General features: G+C 41.7%; 1 protein-coding gene across 5 annotated transcripts in view; it reads left to right on the forward strand.

The window, feature by feature from the left end:
- The window catches only part of LOC139759418 (uncharacterized), an 853,213-nt gene that overhangs the window by 719,783 nt on the left and 116,142 nt on the right, over positions 1-17,288 (forward strand). For all 5 annotated transcript variants that reach the window (XM_071681513.1, XM_071681509.1, XM_071681512.1 and 2 more), the window contains 2 exons: positions 1,345-1,554; positions 3,176-3,346. In XM_071681513.1, coding sequence (XP_071537614.1) covers positions 1,345-1,554; positions 3,176-3,346 — 381 coding nt within the window. The remainder of the gene's footprint in view (positions 1-1,344; positions 1,555-3,175; positions 3,347-17,288) is intronic.

Below are 17,288 nucleotides of genomic sequence, written 5' to 3' on the forward strand. Positions count from 1 at the left end.
CAAATCTTCATCTTCGCCTCCATAAGATAGTGATCAAACATCCCTCCAGCTGCCCCTCTGAGCACATTAACATCAAAAAGTCTCTCTTTTACATGCCTATTAATTAATACGTAGTTCAGTAATGCCCCTTGACCATCTCTCCTACTCACATACGTATACTTATGTATATCTTTTTAAACCAGGTATTCTTAATCACCAATCTCTTTCAGCAAATAAATCCGCAAGCTCCTCACCATTTCCATTCACAACACTGAAAGCCCCATGTACACCAGGTATACCTCAACTGGGTACAAGAGACTGCCTGGGTCTTTGAGTTGATGCAATTTTTCCCGGATGATGCAATTCCTCGTTTAGGTAATCATTTTATAAGTCCATGGACTGTAAGCACACGTAGCTGATGGTATTTACAAAATATTTCCCAGATATCTAATTGCACTCACCTCATGCAGTAAAAATGGGAATTTGGATATGGTTTGCAAACTGGACGTAAGCATTGAGCAAACTTTTAAAAGTATCGTATCATCCAATTTTTTCTTGATTTGTTATGGGAAGTGTAGCAAACTTACTGTACCACAGAAAATCAGAAGTACTTATTTTCTTATATTTTTGTGGACCACCTTTTGGATGAAGCTCCAAATTTTCCCACACCTTACTAATGACGGCAGGTTTCTGACGATGTTCCCCTGTTGATGCCATTATGTCCAAGGAAAAGTAGGTCCCTTATAATCTTCCATTAGAGTAAGAAACCCTCGGTTAGACCCAGCATAGTTTTACATAGTTTTCTATCTTGCTGAAATCTTGCCTCACAGCTACGAGGTTCTACATATGTTCCTCAGTGTCTTTTCTTTCCCCTCAAAGGAAATTTTTGGTGATCCTTACTATGGGTCAAGAGCCCCTGTCAAGTCTTAGTAAACAACAAGTCCCTTCCCTTCCTTTTGTTTGGATTCTGATTCTGTCTCTGAGGCATCATGAAGTGAGGTAGCATCAGCAGAATCTGTTCTATGGACCAGTTTGACTTGGAGAGGAGCCAAGTCTCTATTCTACATTAGTTTTGAAGGTCACTCCTGGTTTCCTTTCACAGAGAACTCGTACTGCCTAATTTTCTTATCAGTTAGTACCATATCCAGGACTGAATTTTCTAGGGCTGTAGGAGCCCCTGGAAAAGAGGTTTTAGGATAACACTGTGACTCTTTCTGGAAGGGTGATTGGGGTAATGAATAATGATAATAAATTATATGTTTAAAAGTCAGTCTTTCATCTCTCATTACCGTCTATCCAATCATCTGTCCATCACTTATAATGCAGGTATGTTCTGTAGACTAATGTCCATGTCACTTTCCACAGACTGAAAGAGAATATCCTGAGATTCGGATGTGTAATGCGACCCTTGACTGAGCTGTCAGCAGCACTGACGTCTCTGCTAAGATGGGAGTCCCCCTCAGCCACACTCCTTGCCCTTGTCATTTACCTTTATAGTGTCCTCTTTGGCTGGCTTTTAACTCTTGTGATGTTCATGGCCATCCTCAGACTTTCCATCAACTACTTAAAGAAAAGGTGAGACATGAATATATGTAGGTGGGCAAATGAGGGAGTGTAATTGTTTGATTAAATTCTGTGATCCCAACTTGACCATTTCGATATAATCTTATTTTATAGATGAAGGTTTTTACTCCTCATTGTAATGTAAGAACCAGGCATTGTAATCGAAATGCATTTAAGTCCAGGTCTATATATTTTTCTCATAGATATCTTACAATGCTTTCTCCTATTATATAGCAGGACGGGTCATGTAAAACTTCATCCACATGCCATGATTTCTGTATGATTTTGTAGATTGCTCTGTTAAGATACCCTCAGTGCTAAGTGCATGATACATTTAATCTTTTCCCTGCTCTTTTGCTCCCCTCAATTCATAATAATTCTTTCATTTATTGTATATGCATCCATTGTTACAAATACAGTATGTACACAAAAGTCTTGGTATAGCCAAATTTTGAGTTTCACCAGGTGCTTAAGATTCATTCCAACCTGTTTCTGTAACAAGCATACCCACAGAAACCTCTGCTGAGACACCAAACCAGAATTTGCCAGAAGACCACCACCCCCTTCCTCTTCCCTTTGTTTTTCTAGTCTTCATCTTTCTTCTTCATCTTATTTATTTCTTCTCCTTCTTTCTTGTGATTCCTCTTACTGTGAGAAAAAAGTTCATCACTGCTCCAAAATCATTGTCATGATGTTTGACTTTACTTCATACATATGAGTCTGAACATTCCTGCATTCATCACTTCTGAGTTACAGCACTTGCAAGAAATTCAGTTTTCGTGAGTAATATGTAAATTTATGCAACTACATGCACCAAAATCTGATTAGTTCCTTAACTTCATGGGGGTTATGTATTGTATAAATGTTTATCATTTCTCTCTCAAGTGAATTAGGTATAAACAAATACCCAGCCAATGTCAAAAGTCACCCTTTTGATGAAGATTCCGTTTTATTAGGTTTACATGGATATACTAAAAACAGTTTTATAATGAAAAACTTTAAAAAAATTCATTGAACATTACTTATTGATATACTGTACTCAACAATACAAATAAGTGGGAGGTAGGGAGCAACTTTGTAGTGTATATTTTGTGCGTGGTAAAGCAACTGAGTCCTGTATTTCTGTGCGTGATCATAAAGATGTTTAGTGTATATTTCATGTGTAGTGGTACAGTTATATAGTGTATATTCTTGCTTTGTACTTTCAATGTCAGCCTTCTTCTTTAGAGGAGACAATGACTGGCAGTGGTTTGTATAAGTTGATGTTTTCCTTATGGAATATTTCTATATCATCTCCAAAAACAGATAGTATCTTTCAATCTTGTCTCCCACTGTACCATTCTGCCTTTCTGTCATAAGCCTTCGACATTCAACAGATTTATTTGTATATAAACTACAAGTCTTTCCTCTATACCTTTGCCCCTTCAGAATGGTAGTCATTGCATCCATGCAATTTTGAAGTTCTTATGTATTTTCAGGATCTACATAGGATGGCTAAGAAGAACTGACTTAGCAAATAATGCTATTTTCTGATCCATCCTTCCAGTTGTTTAATTTTGTTCATAGTCATAACAACAAAAACATAACAAATGCTAGATTTTGTGTCTTGTTTTACCTCTGATCTGATTTACAGAGGGTGGACGCAGAACTTATATCGTCGTCTGCGTCGTGAGGGGGTTGAGCCAATGGATACTACTGCCAGTGAAGCTGGTCTTGGAGACAAGTTTGCCTTGGTGCTTCAGGTGGCTCGTAGGGTTCAGAACCAGTTAGGAGCCATTTCAAATGCTGCTGAGAAACTCAAGAAGTAAGGATGTTTGTTAATCACTGCTAAAGCATGTTAAAGTCTGAACTGCTCTTCTTACGTCCCTCAAAAACCTACATAGACCTGATAGCTACTGTATCATGCACAATAGTTGTAATTTCTTTTTATTTATTACACTTTGTCGCTGTCTCCCGCGTTAGTGAGGTAGCACAAGGAAACAGACGAAAGAAAGGCCCGACCCACCCACATACACATGTATATACATACACGCCGACACACGCACATATACATACCTATACATGTACATATACATACATATACATACACAGACATATATACACATGTACATACTCATACTTGCTGCCTTCATCCATTCCCGTCGCCTTTCCGCCATACATGAAATGGCACCCCCTCCCCTCGCTGTCATGTGTAATGCACCGAAACCACAGCTCCCTTTCCACATCCAGGCCCCACAAAACTTTCCATGGTCTACCTCAGACGCTTCACATGCCCTGGTTCAATCCATTGACAGCACGTCGACCCTGGTATACCTACATCGTTCCAATTCACTCTATTCCTTGCACCCCTTTCACCCTCCTGTAAGTTCAGGCCCCGATCGCTCAAAATCTTTTTCACTCCATCCTTCCACCTCCAATATGGCCTCCCACTTCTCGTACCCTCCACCTCTGACACATATATCTTGTCTGTCAATCTTTCCTCACTCATTCTCTCCATGTGACCAAACCATTTCAATACACCCTCTTCCGTTCTCTCAACCACTCTCTTTTTATTACCATTGCGGCAGGGGTTCGTGATGTCTCCATGGTTGTATAATTTGTTTATGGATCGGGTTGTTCGGGAGGTCAATGCAAGAGAGGGGGTAAGTATGCAGTCTGTTGTGGATGAGAGGGCTTGGGAAGTGAGTCAGTTGTATTCGCTGATGATACAGCGCTTGTGGCTGATTCGGGTGAGAAAATGCGGAAGTTGGTGACTGAGTTTGGTAAAGTGTGTGAAAGAAGAAAGCTGAGAGTAAAATGTGAATAAGAGCAAGGTTATTAGATTCAGTAGGGTTGAGGGACAAGTAGATTGTGAGGTAAGCTTGAATTGAGAAAAACTGGAGGAAGTGTTGAGTTTTAGATACCTGGGAGTGGATTTAGCAACTGATAGAAACATGGAAGTGGAAGTGAATCTTAGGGTGGGGGAGGGGGCGAAGGTTCTGGGAGCGTTGAAGAAAGTGTGGAAGGTGAGAAAGTTATCTCGGAGAGCAGAAATGGGTATGTTTGAAGGAATAGTGGTTCCAACATTATTATATGGTTGCGAGGCATGGGCTATAGATAGGGTTGTGCGGAGGAGGATGGAAGTATTGGAAATGAAATGTTTGAGGACAATATGTGGTGTGAGGTGGTTTGATCGAGTAAGCAATGAAAGGGTAAGAGAAATGTGCTAGTAATAAAAAGGATGTGGTTGAGAGAGCAGAAGAGGGTGTATTGAAATGGTTTGGTCTCATGGAGAGAATAAGTGTGGAAAGATTGACAAAGAGGATATATGTGTCAGAGGTGTAGGGAAGAAGGAGAAGTGGGAGACCAAATTGAAGGTGGAAGGCTGGAGTGAAAAAGATTTTGAATAATCTAGGTCTGAATATCAGGTGGGTGAAGGCGTGCAAGAAATAGAGTGAATTAGAACGAGATGGTATACCGGAATCGACGTGCTGTCAGTGGATTGAAGCAGGGCATGTGAAACGTCTCGGGTAAACCATGAAAAATTTTGTAGCGCCTGGATGTGAAAAGGGAACTGTGGTTTCGGTGTATTACACATGACAAGTAGAGACTGAGTGCGAACGAAAGTGGCCTTTGTTGTCTTTTCCTAGTGCTACCTCGTGCGCACGCGGGTGGAGGGGGCGGGGTGCCATTTCGTGTGCGGCGAGGTGGCAACAGGAATGGATGAAGGCAGGAAGTATGAATTTGTACATCTGTATATATGTATATGTCCGTGCATGTATATGTATGTATACATTGAAATGTATAAGTATGTATATGTGCTTGTGTGGGCGTTTATGTATATACATGTGTCTGTGGGTGGGTTGGGTATTCTTTCTTCTGTTATGTTGCGCTACCTTGCTAACGCGGGAGACATGAAAGCAAGTGGGAAGGTAGGAAGATCATTGGTTCTCACTGAATGTCGTTTTGTGGCAGGGGTGCGTGATGTCTCCATGGTTGTTTAATTTGTTTATGGATGGGGTTGTTAGGGAGGTAAATGCATGAGTTTTCGAGAAAGGGGCAAGTATGCGGGTTGTTGTGGATGAGACGGCTTGAGAAGTGAGTCAGTTGTTGTTTATTGATGATAAAGCGCTGATGGGTGATTCGGGTGAGAAACTGTAGAAGTTGGTGACTGAGTTTGGGAAAGTGTGTGAAAGAAAGCTGAGAGTAAATGTGAATAAGAGCAAGGTAATTAGTCTCAGTAGGGTTCAGGGACAGCTTTATATATATATATATATATATATATATATATATATATATATATATATATATATATATATATATATATATATATATATATATATATATATATATTTTTTTTTTTTTTTTTTTTGCTTTGTCGCTGTCTCCCGGGTTTGCGAGGTAGCGCAAGGAAACAGACGAAAGAAATGGCCCAACCCACCCCCATACACATGTATATCCATACGTCCACACACGCAAAATATACATACCTACACAGCTTTCCATGGTTTACCCCAGACGCTTCACAGGCCCCGATTCAATCCACTGACAGCACGTCAACCCCGGTATACCACATCGCTCCAATTCACTCTATTCCTTGCCCTCCTTTCACCCTCCTGCATGTTCAGGCCCCGATCACACAAAATCTTTTTCACTCCATCTTTCCACCTCCAATTTGGTCTCCCTCTTCTCCTCGTTCCCTCCACCTCCGACACATATATCCTCTTGGTCAATCTTTCCTCACTCATTCTCTCCATGTGCCCAAACCATTTCAAAACACCCTCTTCCGCTCTCTCAACCACGCTCTTTTTATTTCCACACATCTCTCTTACCCTTACGTTACTTACTCGATCAAACCACCTCACACCACACATTGTCCTCAAACATCTCATTTCCAGCACATCCATCTTCCTGCGCACAACTCTATCCATAGCCCACGCCTCGCAACCATACAACATTGTTGGAACCACTATTCCTTCAAACATACCCATTTTTGCTTTCCGAGATAATGTTCTCGACTTCCACACATTCTTCAAGGCTCCCAGAATTTTCGCCCCCTCCCCCACCCTATGATCCACTTCCGCTTCCATGGTTCCATCCGCTGCCAGATCCACTCCCAGATATCTAAAACACTTCACTTCCTCCAGTTTTTCTCCATTCAAACTCACCTCCCAATTGACTTGACCCTCAACCCTACTGTACCTAATAACCTTGCTCTTATTCACATTTACTCTTAACTTTCTTCTTTCACACACTTTACCAAACTCAGTCACCAGCTTCTGCAGTTTCTCACATGAATCAGCCACCAGCGCTGTATCATCAGCGAACAACAACTGACTCACTTCCCAAGTTCTCTCATCCCCAACAGACTTCATACTTGCCCCTCTTTCCAAAACTCTTGCATTCACCTCCCTAACAACCCCACCCATAAACAAATTAAACAACCATGGAGACATCACACACCCCTGCCGCAAACCTACATTCACTGAGAACCAATCACTTTCCTCTCTTCCTACACGTACACATGCCTTACATCCTCGATAAAAACTTTTCACTGCTTCTAACAACTTGCCTCCCACACCATATATTCTTAATACCTTCCACAGAGCATCTCTATCAACTCTATCATATGCCTTCTCCAGATCCATAAATGCTACATACAAATCCATTTGCTTTTCTAAGTATTTCTCACATACATTCTTCAAAGCAAACACCTGATCCACACATCCTCTACCACTTCTGAAACCACACTGCTCTTCCCCAATCTGATGCTCTGTACATGCCTTCACCCTCTCAATCAATACCCTCCCATATAATTTACCAGCAATACTCAACAAACTTATACCTCTGTAATTTGAGCACTCACTCTTATCCTCTTTGCCTTTGTACAATGGCACTATGCACGCATTCCGCCAATCCTCAGGCACTTCACCGTGAGTCATACATACATTAAATAACCTTACCAACCAGTCAACAATACAGTCACCCCCTTTTTTAATAAATTCCACTGCAATACCATCCAAACCTGCTGCCTTGCCGGCTTTCATCTTCCGCAAAGCTTTTACTACCTCTTCTCTGTTTACCAAATCATTTTCCCTAACCCTCTCACTTTGCACACCACCTCGACCAAAACACCCTGTATCTGCCACTCTATCATCAAACACATTCAACAAACCTTCAAAATACTCACTCCATCTCCTTCTCACATCACCACTACTTGTTATCACCTCCCCATTTGCGCCCTTCACTGAAGTTCCCATTTGCTCCCTTGTCTTACGCACTTTATTTACCTCCTTCCAGAACATCTTTTTATTCTCCCTAAAATTTAATGATACTCTCTCACCCCAACTCTCATTTGCCCTTTTTTCACCTCTTGCACCTTTCTCTTGACCTCCTGTCTCTTTCTTTTATACGTCTCCCACTCAACTGCATTTTTTCCCTGCAAAAATCGTCCAAATGCCTCTCTCTTCTCTTTCACAAATAATCTTACTTCTTCATCCCACCACTCACTACCCTTTCTAATCAACCCACCTCCCACTCTTCTCATGCCACAAGCATCTTTTGCGCAATCCATCACTGATTCCCTAAATACATCCCATTCCTCCCCCACTCCCCTTACTTCCATTGTTCTCACATATATATATATATATATATATATATATATATATATATATATATATATATATATATATATATATATATATATATATATATGCATTATTTATTTATATTTGTTATACTTAATCGCCGTCTTCTGCGTTCGGGAGGTACCACAAGGAAACAGTCGAGGAATGTCCTAGCCCATCCACATACACATGTATATACATAAAAGCCCACACACACAAATATGCATACATATACATTTCAACATATACATACATATACATAGATAGAGATATACATATATACACATGTTCATATTCATACTTGCTGCCTTCATCCATTCCCAGTGCCACCCCGCCACACATGAAATAGATAGCACAAGGAAACAGTCCAGGAATGTCCCAACCCATCCATATACACAGGTATATACATAAAAGCCCACCCACACAAATATACATACATGTACATTTCAACATATACATACATATACATAGACAGACATATACATATATACACATGTTCATATTCATACTTGCTGGCTTCATCCATTCCCAGTGCTACCCCGCCACACAATGTTACCCTAGAAGCTTCACATACCCTAGTTCAATCCATTGACAGCACATCAACCCCGGTATACCACATCTCTCCAATTCACTCTATTCCTTGCACGCCTTTCACCCTCCTGTATGTTCAGGCACCGGTCGCTCAAAATCATTTCAATCCATCTTCCCACCTCCAATTTGGTCTCCCGCTTCTCCTTCTTCCCTCCACCTCTGACACATATATCCTCTTTGTCAATCTTTCCTTACTCATCCTCTCCATGTGTCCAAAGCATTTCAACACAACCTCTTCTGCTCTCTCAACCACACTCTTTTTATTACCACACATCTCTCTTACCCTTTCATTATTTACTCGATCAAATCACCTCACACCACACATTGTCCTCAAATATTTCACTTCCAACACATCCACCCTCCGCACAACTCTATGTATACCCCCTGCCTCGCAACTATATAACATTGTTGGCACTACTATTCCTTCAAACATACCCATTTTTGCTTTCCGAGATAACGTTCTAGCCTTCCACACATCAACGCTTCCAGAACTTTCATCTCCTCCCCCACTGTGACTCACTTCCGCTTCAATGGTTCCATGCGCTGCCAAGTCCACTCCCAGATATCTAAAGCACTTCACTCCCTCCAGTTTCTCTCCTTTCAAACTTACTTCCCAATTTACTTGTTCCTCAACCATACTGAAACTAATAACCTTGCTCTTATTCACATTTACTCTCAGCTTTTTTCATTCACACACTTTACCAAACTCAGTCACCATCTTACCCCTCTCTAAAAAAAACTCTTGCATTCACTTACTTAACCACCTCATCCGTAAACAAATTAATCAACCATGGAGACATCATGCACCCCTGCCATAAACCGACATTCACTGGGAACCAATAACTTTCCTCATTCTTCCTATACATACACATGCCTTATATCCTTGATAGAAACATTTCACTGCTTCTAGCAACTTACCTCCCACACAATATACTCTTGAAACCTTCCGTAAAGCATCTCTATCAACCCTATTATATGCCCTCTCCAGATCCATAAATGCTACATACAAATCCATTTGTTTTTCTAAGTATTACTCTCATACATTCTTCAAAGCAAACACCTGATCCACACATTGTCTACCGCTTCTGAAATCACAGTGCTCTTCCCAATCTGATGCTCTGTACATGCCTTTACCCTCTCAGTCAATACCTTTATATAATTTTGCAGGAATACTCGACCAACTTATGCCTGTGTAATTTGAACACTCACCTTTATATCCTTTGCCTATGTACAATGGCACTATGTATGCATTCCGCCAATCCTTAGGCACTTCGCCGTGATCCATACATACATTGAATATCCTTACCAACCAATCAAAAACACAGTCACCCCCTTTTGATAAATGCCAATGCTATACCATCCAAACCCGCTGCCCTGCCGGCTTTCATCTTTCGCAAAGCTTTCACTATCTCTTCTCTGTTTACCAAACCATTCCCCCTGACCCTCTCACTTTGAACACCATCCCGACCAAAACACCCTATATCTGCCACTCTGTCGTCAAATACATTCAAGAAACCTTCAAAATACTCACTCCTTCTTCTCACTTCATCACTTGTTATCACATCCCCATTTGCCCCCTTCACCGATGTTCCCATTCATTCTTTTATGTATATCGGCGGATGGGCCGTTCTTCGTCTCTTTCCTGGCACTGCCTCGCTGATGCGGGAAATGGCGACAATGTATTATAATAGTGATACTAATAATAACAATGATAATAATGATAATAATGATAATAATAATAATAATAATAATAATATTGATAATAATAATAATAATGATTTGGAAAATGATTTGGTAAACAGAGAAGAGGTAGTGAAAGCTTTGCGGAAGATGAAAGCCGGCAAGGCAGCAGGTTTGGATGGTATTGCAGTGGAATTTATTAAAAAAGGGGGTGACTGTATTGTTGACTGGTTGGTAAGGTTATTTAATGTATGTATGACTCATGGTGAGGTGCCTGAGGATTGGCGGAATGCGTGCATAGTGCCATTGTACAAAGGCAAAGGGGATAAGAGTGAGTGCTCAAATTACAGAGGTATAAGTTTGTTGAGTATTCCTGGTAAATCATATGGGAGGGTATTGATTGAGAGGGTGAAGGCATGTACAGAGCATCAGATTGGGGAAGAGCAGTGTGGTTTCAGAAGTGGTAGAGGATGTGTGGATCAGGTGTTTGCTTTGAAGAATGTATGTGAGAAATACTTAGAAAAGCAAATGGATTTGTATGTAGCATTTATGGATCTGGAGAAGGCATATGATAGAGTTGATAGAGATGCTCTGTGGAAGGTATTAAGAATATATGGTGTGGGAGGAAAGTTGTTAGAAGCAGTGAAAAGTTTTTATCGAGGATGTAAGGCATGTGTACGTGTAGGAAGAGAGGAAAGTGATTGGTTCTCAGTGAATGTAGGTTTGCGGCAGGGGTGTGTGATGTCTCCATGGTTGTTTGATTTGTTTATGGATGGGGTTGTTAGGGAGGTAAATGCAAGAGTTTTGGAAAGAGGGGCAAGTATGAAGTCTGTTGGGGATGAGAGAGCTTGGGAAGTGAGTCAGTTGTTGTTCGCTGATGATACAGCGCTGGTGGCTGATTCATGTGAGAAACTGCAGAAGCTAGTGACTGAGTTTGGTAAAGTGTGTGGAAGAAGAAAGTTAAGAGTAAATGTGAAAAAGAGCAAGGTTATTAGGTATAGTAGGGTTGAGGGTCAAGTCAATTGGGAGGTGAGTTTGAATGGAGAAAAACTGGAGGAAGTGAAGTGTTTTAGATATCTGGGAGTGGATCTGGCAGCGGATGGAACCATGGAAGCGGAAGTGGATCATAGGGTGGGGGAGGGGGCGAAAATTCTGGGGGCCTTGAAGAATGTGTGGAAGTCGAAAACATTATCTCGGAAAGCAAAAATGGGTATGTTTGAAGGAATAGTGGTTCCAACAATGTTGTATGGTTGCGAGGCGTGGGCTATGGATAGAGTTGTGCGCAGGAGGATGGATGTGCTGGAAATGAGATGTTTGAGGACAATGTGTGGTGTGAGGTGGTTTGATCGAGTGAGTAACGTAAGGGTGAGAGAGATGTGTGGAAATAAAAAGAGCGTGGTTGAGAGAGCAGAAGAGGGTGTTTTGAAGTGGTTTGGGCACATGGAGAGAATGAGTGAGGAAAGATTGACCAAGAGGATATATGTGTCGGAGGTGGAGGGAACGAGGAGAAGAGGGAGACCAAATTGGAGGTGGAAAGATGGAGTGAAAAAGGTTTTGTGTGATCGGGGCCTGAACATGCAGGAGGGTGAAAGGAGGGCAAGGAATAGAGTAAATTGGAGCGATGTGGTATACCGGGGTTGACGTGCTGTCAGTGGATTGAATCAAGGCATGTGAAGCGTCTGGGGTAAACCATGGAAAGCTGTGTAGGTATGTATATTTGCGTGTGTGGACGTATGTATATACATGTGTATGGGGGGGGGGGGGGGGGTTGGGCCATTTCTTTCGTCTGTTTCCTTGCGCTACCTCGCAAACGCGGGAGACAGCGACAAAGTATAATAAAAAAAATATAAAAATAATAATAATAATAATAATAATGATAATAATAATAATGATAATAATAATAATGATATCAATAACGATAATAATAATGATAATTATCCCTGGGGATAGGAGAAAAATAATACTTCCCACGCATTCCCTACGTGTCGTAGAAGGCGACTAAAGGGGACGGTAGCGAGGGGCTAGAGACCCGCCCCTCCTAGTATTTTAAATTTCTAAAAGGGGAAACAGAAAAAGGAGTCACACATGGAGTGGTCATCCTCCTCGAAGGCTTAGACTGGGGTGTCTAAATGTGTGTGGATGTAACCAAGATGAGAAAAAAAGAGATAGTATGTTTGAGGAAAGGAACCTGGATGTTTGGGCTCAAATAAAGAGGAAGAGTGGTTTGGAAATGTTTGGGGAGTAAAGTCTAGGGTTGGTGAGAGGACAAGAGCAAAGGAAGGAGTAGCACTACTCCTGATACAGAAGTTGTGGGAGTATGTGATAGTGTAAGAAAGTAAACTCAAGATTGATATGGGTAAAACTAAAAGTGGATGGAGAAAGATGGGTGATTATCAGTGCCTATGCACCTTGGCATGAGAAGAAAGATCATGAGAGGCAAGTGGTTTAGGAGCAGCTGAGTAAGTGTGTTAACAATTTTGATGCAAGAGACCGGGTTATAGTGATGGAATATTTTGATGCAAAGGTGAATAATGTGGCAGTTGAGGGAATAATTGGTGTACATGGGGTGTTCAGTGTTGTAAATGCAAATGGTGAAGAGTTTGTAGATTTGTGTGCTAACAAAGGACTCGTGATTGGGAATACCTGGTTTAAAAAGAGAGATAGACATAAGTATACGTATGTAAGTAGGAGAGATGGCCAGAGAGCGTTATTGGATTTCGTGTTAATTGATAGGCGCGCGAAAGAGAGACTTTTGGATGTTAATGTGCTGAGAGGTGCAACTGAAGGGATGTCTGATCATTATCTTGTGGAGGTGAAGGTGAAGATTTGAGGAGGTTTTCAGAAAAGAAGATTGAATGCTGGAGTGAAGAGAGTGGTAAGTGAGCTTGGGAAAGGGACTTGTGTGAGGAAGTACCAGGAGAGACTGAGTGCAGAATGGAAAAAGGTTAGAGCAAAGGACGTAAATGGATTGGGGCGAATGGGATGTATTTAGGGAAGTAGTGATGGCTTGCGCAAAAGATGCTTGTGGCATGAGAAGCGTGGGAGGTGGGCAGGTTAGAAAGGGGAATGAGTGGTGGGATGAAGAAGTAAGATTATTTGTGAAAGAGAAGAGAGAGGCATTTGGACGAGTTTTGCAGGGAAATAGTGCAAATGACTGGGAGATTTATAAAAGAAAGATGCAGGACGTCAATAGAAAGGTGCAAGAAGTGAAATAAAGGGCAAATGAGAGTTGGGGTGAGAGAGTATCATTAAATTTTAGGGAGAATAAAAAGACATTTTGGAAGGAGGTAAATAAAGTGCTTAAGACAAGAGAACAAATGGGAACATCGGTGAAGGGGGCTAATGGGGGGGGGGGGTGATAACAAGAAGTGGTGATGTGAGAAGGAGATGGAGTGAGTATTTTGAAGGTTTGTTGAATGTGTTAGATGATAGAGTGGCAGATATAGGGTGTTTTGGTCGAGGTGGTGTGCGAAGTGAGAGGGTCAGGGAGAATGGTTTGATAAACAGAGAAGAGGTGGTGAAAGCTTTGCGGAAGATAAAAGCCAGCAAGGCGGCGGGTTTGGATGGTATTGCAGTGGAATTTATTTAAAAAAGGGGGTGACTGTATTGTTGACTGGTTGGTAAGAATATTCAATGTATGTATGGCTCATGGTGAAGTGCCTGAGGATTGGCGGCATACATGCATAGTGCCATTGTACAAAGGCAAAGGGGATATAGGTGAGTGCTCAAATTACAGAGGTATAAGTTTGTTGAGTATTCCTGGGATATTATATGGGAAGGTATTGATTGAGAGGGTGAAGACATGTACAAAGCATTAGATTGGGGAAGAGCATTGTGGTTTCAGAAGTGGTAGCGGATGTGTGGATCAGGTGTTTGCTTTGAAGAATGTATGTGAGAAATACTTAGAAAAACAAATGGATTTATATATACCATTTATGGATCTGGAGAAGACGTATGTTAGAGTTGATAGAGATGCTCTGTGGAAGGTAATTCGAATATATGGTGTGGGAGGCAAGTTTCTAGAAGCAGTGAAAAGTTTTTATCGAGGATGTAAGCCGTGTGTACGAGTAGGAAGAGAGGAAAGTGATTGGTTCTCAGTAAATGTCGGTTTGTGGCAGAGGTGCGTGATGGGGTTGTTAGGGAGGTGAATGCAAGAGTTTTGGAGAGAGTGGCAAGTATGCAATCTATTGTGGATGAGAGGGCTTGGGAAGTGAGTGAGTTGTTGTTCGCTGATGATACAACGCTGGTGGCAGATTGGGGTGAGAAACTGCAGAAAGTGGTGACTGAGTTTGGCAAAGTGTGTGAAAGAAGAAATCTGAGAGTAAATGTGAATAAGAGCAAGGTTATTATGTACAGTAAGGTTGAGGGACAAGTCAGTGGGAGGTAAGTTTAAATGGAGAAAAACTGGAGGAAGTGAAGTATTTTAGATATCTTGGAGTGGATTTGGCTGCAGATGGAACCATGGAAGCAGAAGTGAGTCATAGGGTGGAGGAGGGGTTGAAAGTTCTAGGAGCGATGAAAAATGTGTGTAAGGCGAGAACCTTATCTCGGAAAGGAAAAATGGATATGTTTGAAAGAATATTGGTTCCAACAATGTTATATGGTTGCGAGGCGTGGGCTATGAATAGGGTTGTTCGAAGGAGGATGAATGTGTTAGAAATGAGACGTTTGAGGACAATATGAGGTATGAGGTGGTTTGATCGAGTAAGTAATGAAAGGGTAAGAAAGATGTGTGGTAATAAAAAGAGTGTGGTTGAGAGAGCAGAAGAGGGTGTTTTGAAATGGTTTGGTCGCATGGAGAGAATGAGTGAGGAAATATTTACAAAGAAGATATATGTGTCAGAGATGTAGGGAAGGCGGAGAAGTGGTAGACCAAATTGGAGGTGGAAGGATAGAGTGAAAAAGATTTTGAGCGATCGGGGCCTGAACATGTAGGAAGGTGAAAGGTGTGCAAGAAATAGAGTGAATTGGAACCATGTGGTATACCGGGGTGGACGTGCTGTCAATGGATTGAACCAGGGCATGTGAAGCGTCTGCTGTAAACCATGGAAAGTTTTTTGGGGCCTGTATGTGAAAAGGGAGCTGTGATTTCGGTGCATTATACATGACAGCGAGAGACTGAGTGTGAACGAATGTTGCCTTTGTTGTCTTTTCCTAGCGTTACCTCGCGTGCGTGCGGGAGGAGGCGTTGTCATTTCATGTGAGGCGGAGTGGCGACGGGAATGAATAAAAAGCAGCGAGTATGGTTTATGTACATATGTATATATGTATATGTCTGTGTATGTATATGTATGTATACTTTGAAATGTATAAATATGTATATGTGCGTGTGTGGACGTGTATGTATATACATGTGTATGTGGGTGGGTTGGGCCATTCTTTCGTCTGTTTCCTTGCGCTACCTCGCTAACGCGGGAGACAGCGGCAGAGTATAATAGATAAATATATGAATAGAGATAATAATGATGATAATAATCATGATAATAATAATAATGATGATGATAATGATAATGATGATAACAATACTAATATTGATATTATTAATGATAATGATCAGACATCCTTCCAGCTGCCCCTCTCATCCAAAACTCTTTCTTTTACATGCCTTTCAATTAACATGCAGTCCAATAATGCCGTTTGACCATATCTCCTCCTCACATATGTATACTTATGTATATCTCTCTTTTTATACCAGGTATTCCCAATCACCAGTCTTTTTTCAGCACACATATCCACAAGCCCTTGACCATTTCCTTTCACAACACTCGACACCCCATGAACATTAATTATACGCTCAACTACCACATTACTTACCTTTGTATTTAGAGGTGAATGCAAGAGTTTTGGAAAGAGGGGCAAGTATGCAGTCTGTTGGGGATGAGAGAGCTTGGGAAGTGAGTCAGTTGTTGTTCGCTGATGATACAGCGCTGGTGGCTGATTCATGTGAGAAACTGCAGAAGCTAGGGACTGAGTTTGGTAAAGTGTGTGAAAGAAGAAAGTTAAGAGTAAATGTGACTAAGAGCAAGGTTATTAGGTAGAGTAGGGTTGAGGGTCAAGTCAATTGGGAGGTAAGTTTGAATGGAGAAAAACTGGAGAAAGTAAAGTGTTTTAGAAATCTGGGAGTGGATCTGGCAGCGGATGGAACCATGGAAGCGGAAGTGAATCATAGGGTGGGGAGGGGGCGAAAATCCTGGGAGCCTTGAAGAATGTTTGGAAGTCGAGAACGTTATCTCGGAAAGCAAAAATGGGTATGTTTGAAGGAATAGTGGTTCCAACAGTGTTGTATGGTTGCGAGGCGTGGGCTATGGATAGAGTTGTGCGCAGGAGGGTGGATGTGCTGGAAATGAGATGTTTGAGGACAATATGTGGTGTGAGGTGGTTTGATCGAGTAAGTAATGTAAGGGTAAGATAGATGTGTGGAAATAAAACGAGCGTGGTTGAGAGAGCAGAAGAGGGTGTTTTGAAATAGTTTGAGCACATGGAGAGAATGAGTGAGGAAAGATTGACCAAGAGGATATATGTGTTGGAGGTGGAGGGAACGAGGAGAAGTGGGAGACCAAATTGGAGGTGGAAAGATGGAGTGAAAAAGATTTTGAGTGATCGGGGCCTGAACATGCAGGAGGGTGAAAGGCGGGCAAGGAATAGAGTGAATTGGATCGATGTGGTATACCGGGGTCGACGTGCTGTCAATGGATTGAACCAGGGCATGTGAAGCGTCTGGGGTAAACCATGGAAAGTTGTGTGGGGCCTGGATGTGGAAAGGGAGCTGTGGTTTCGGGCATTATTACATGACAGCTAGAGGCTCAGTGTGAACGAATGGGGCCTTTGTTGTCTTTTCCTAGCGCTACCTCGCACACATGAGGGGGGATG

This window comes from Panulirus ornatus, chromosome 33 (assembly GCF_036320965.1).
Source record: "Panulirus ornatus isolate Po-2019 chromosome 33, ASM3632096v1, whole genome shotgun sequence".
NCBI classification, from domain to species: domain Eukaryota; kingdom Metazoa; phylum Arthropoda; class Malacostraca; order Decapoda; family Palinuridae; genus Panulirus; species Panulirus ornatus.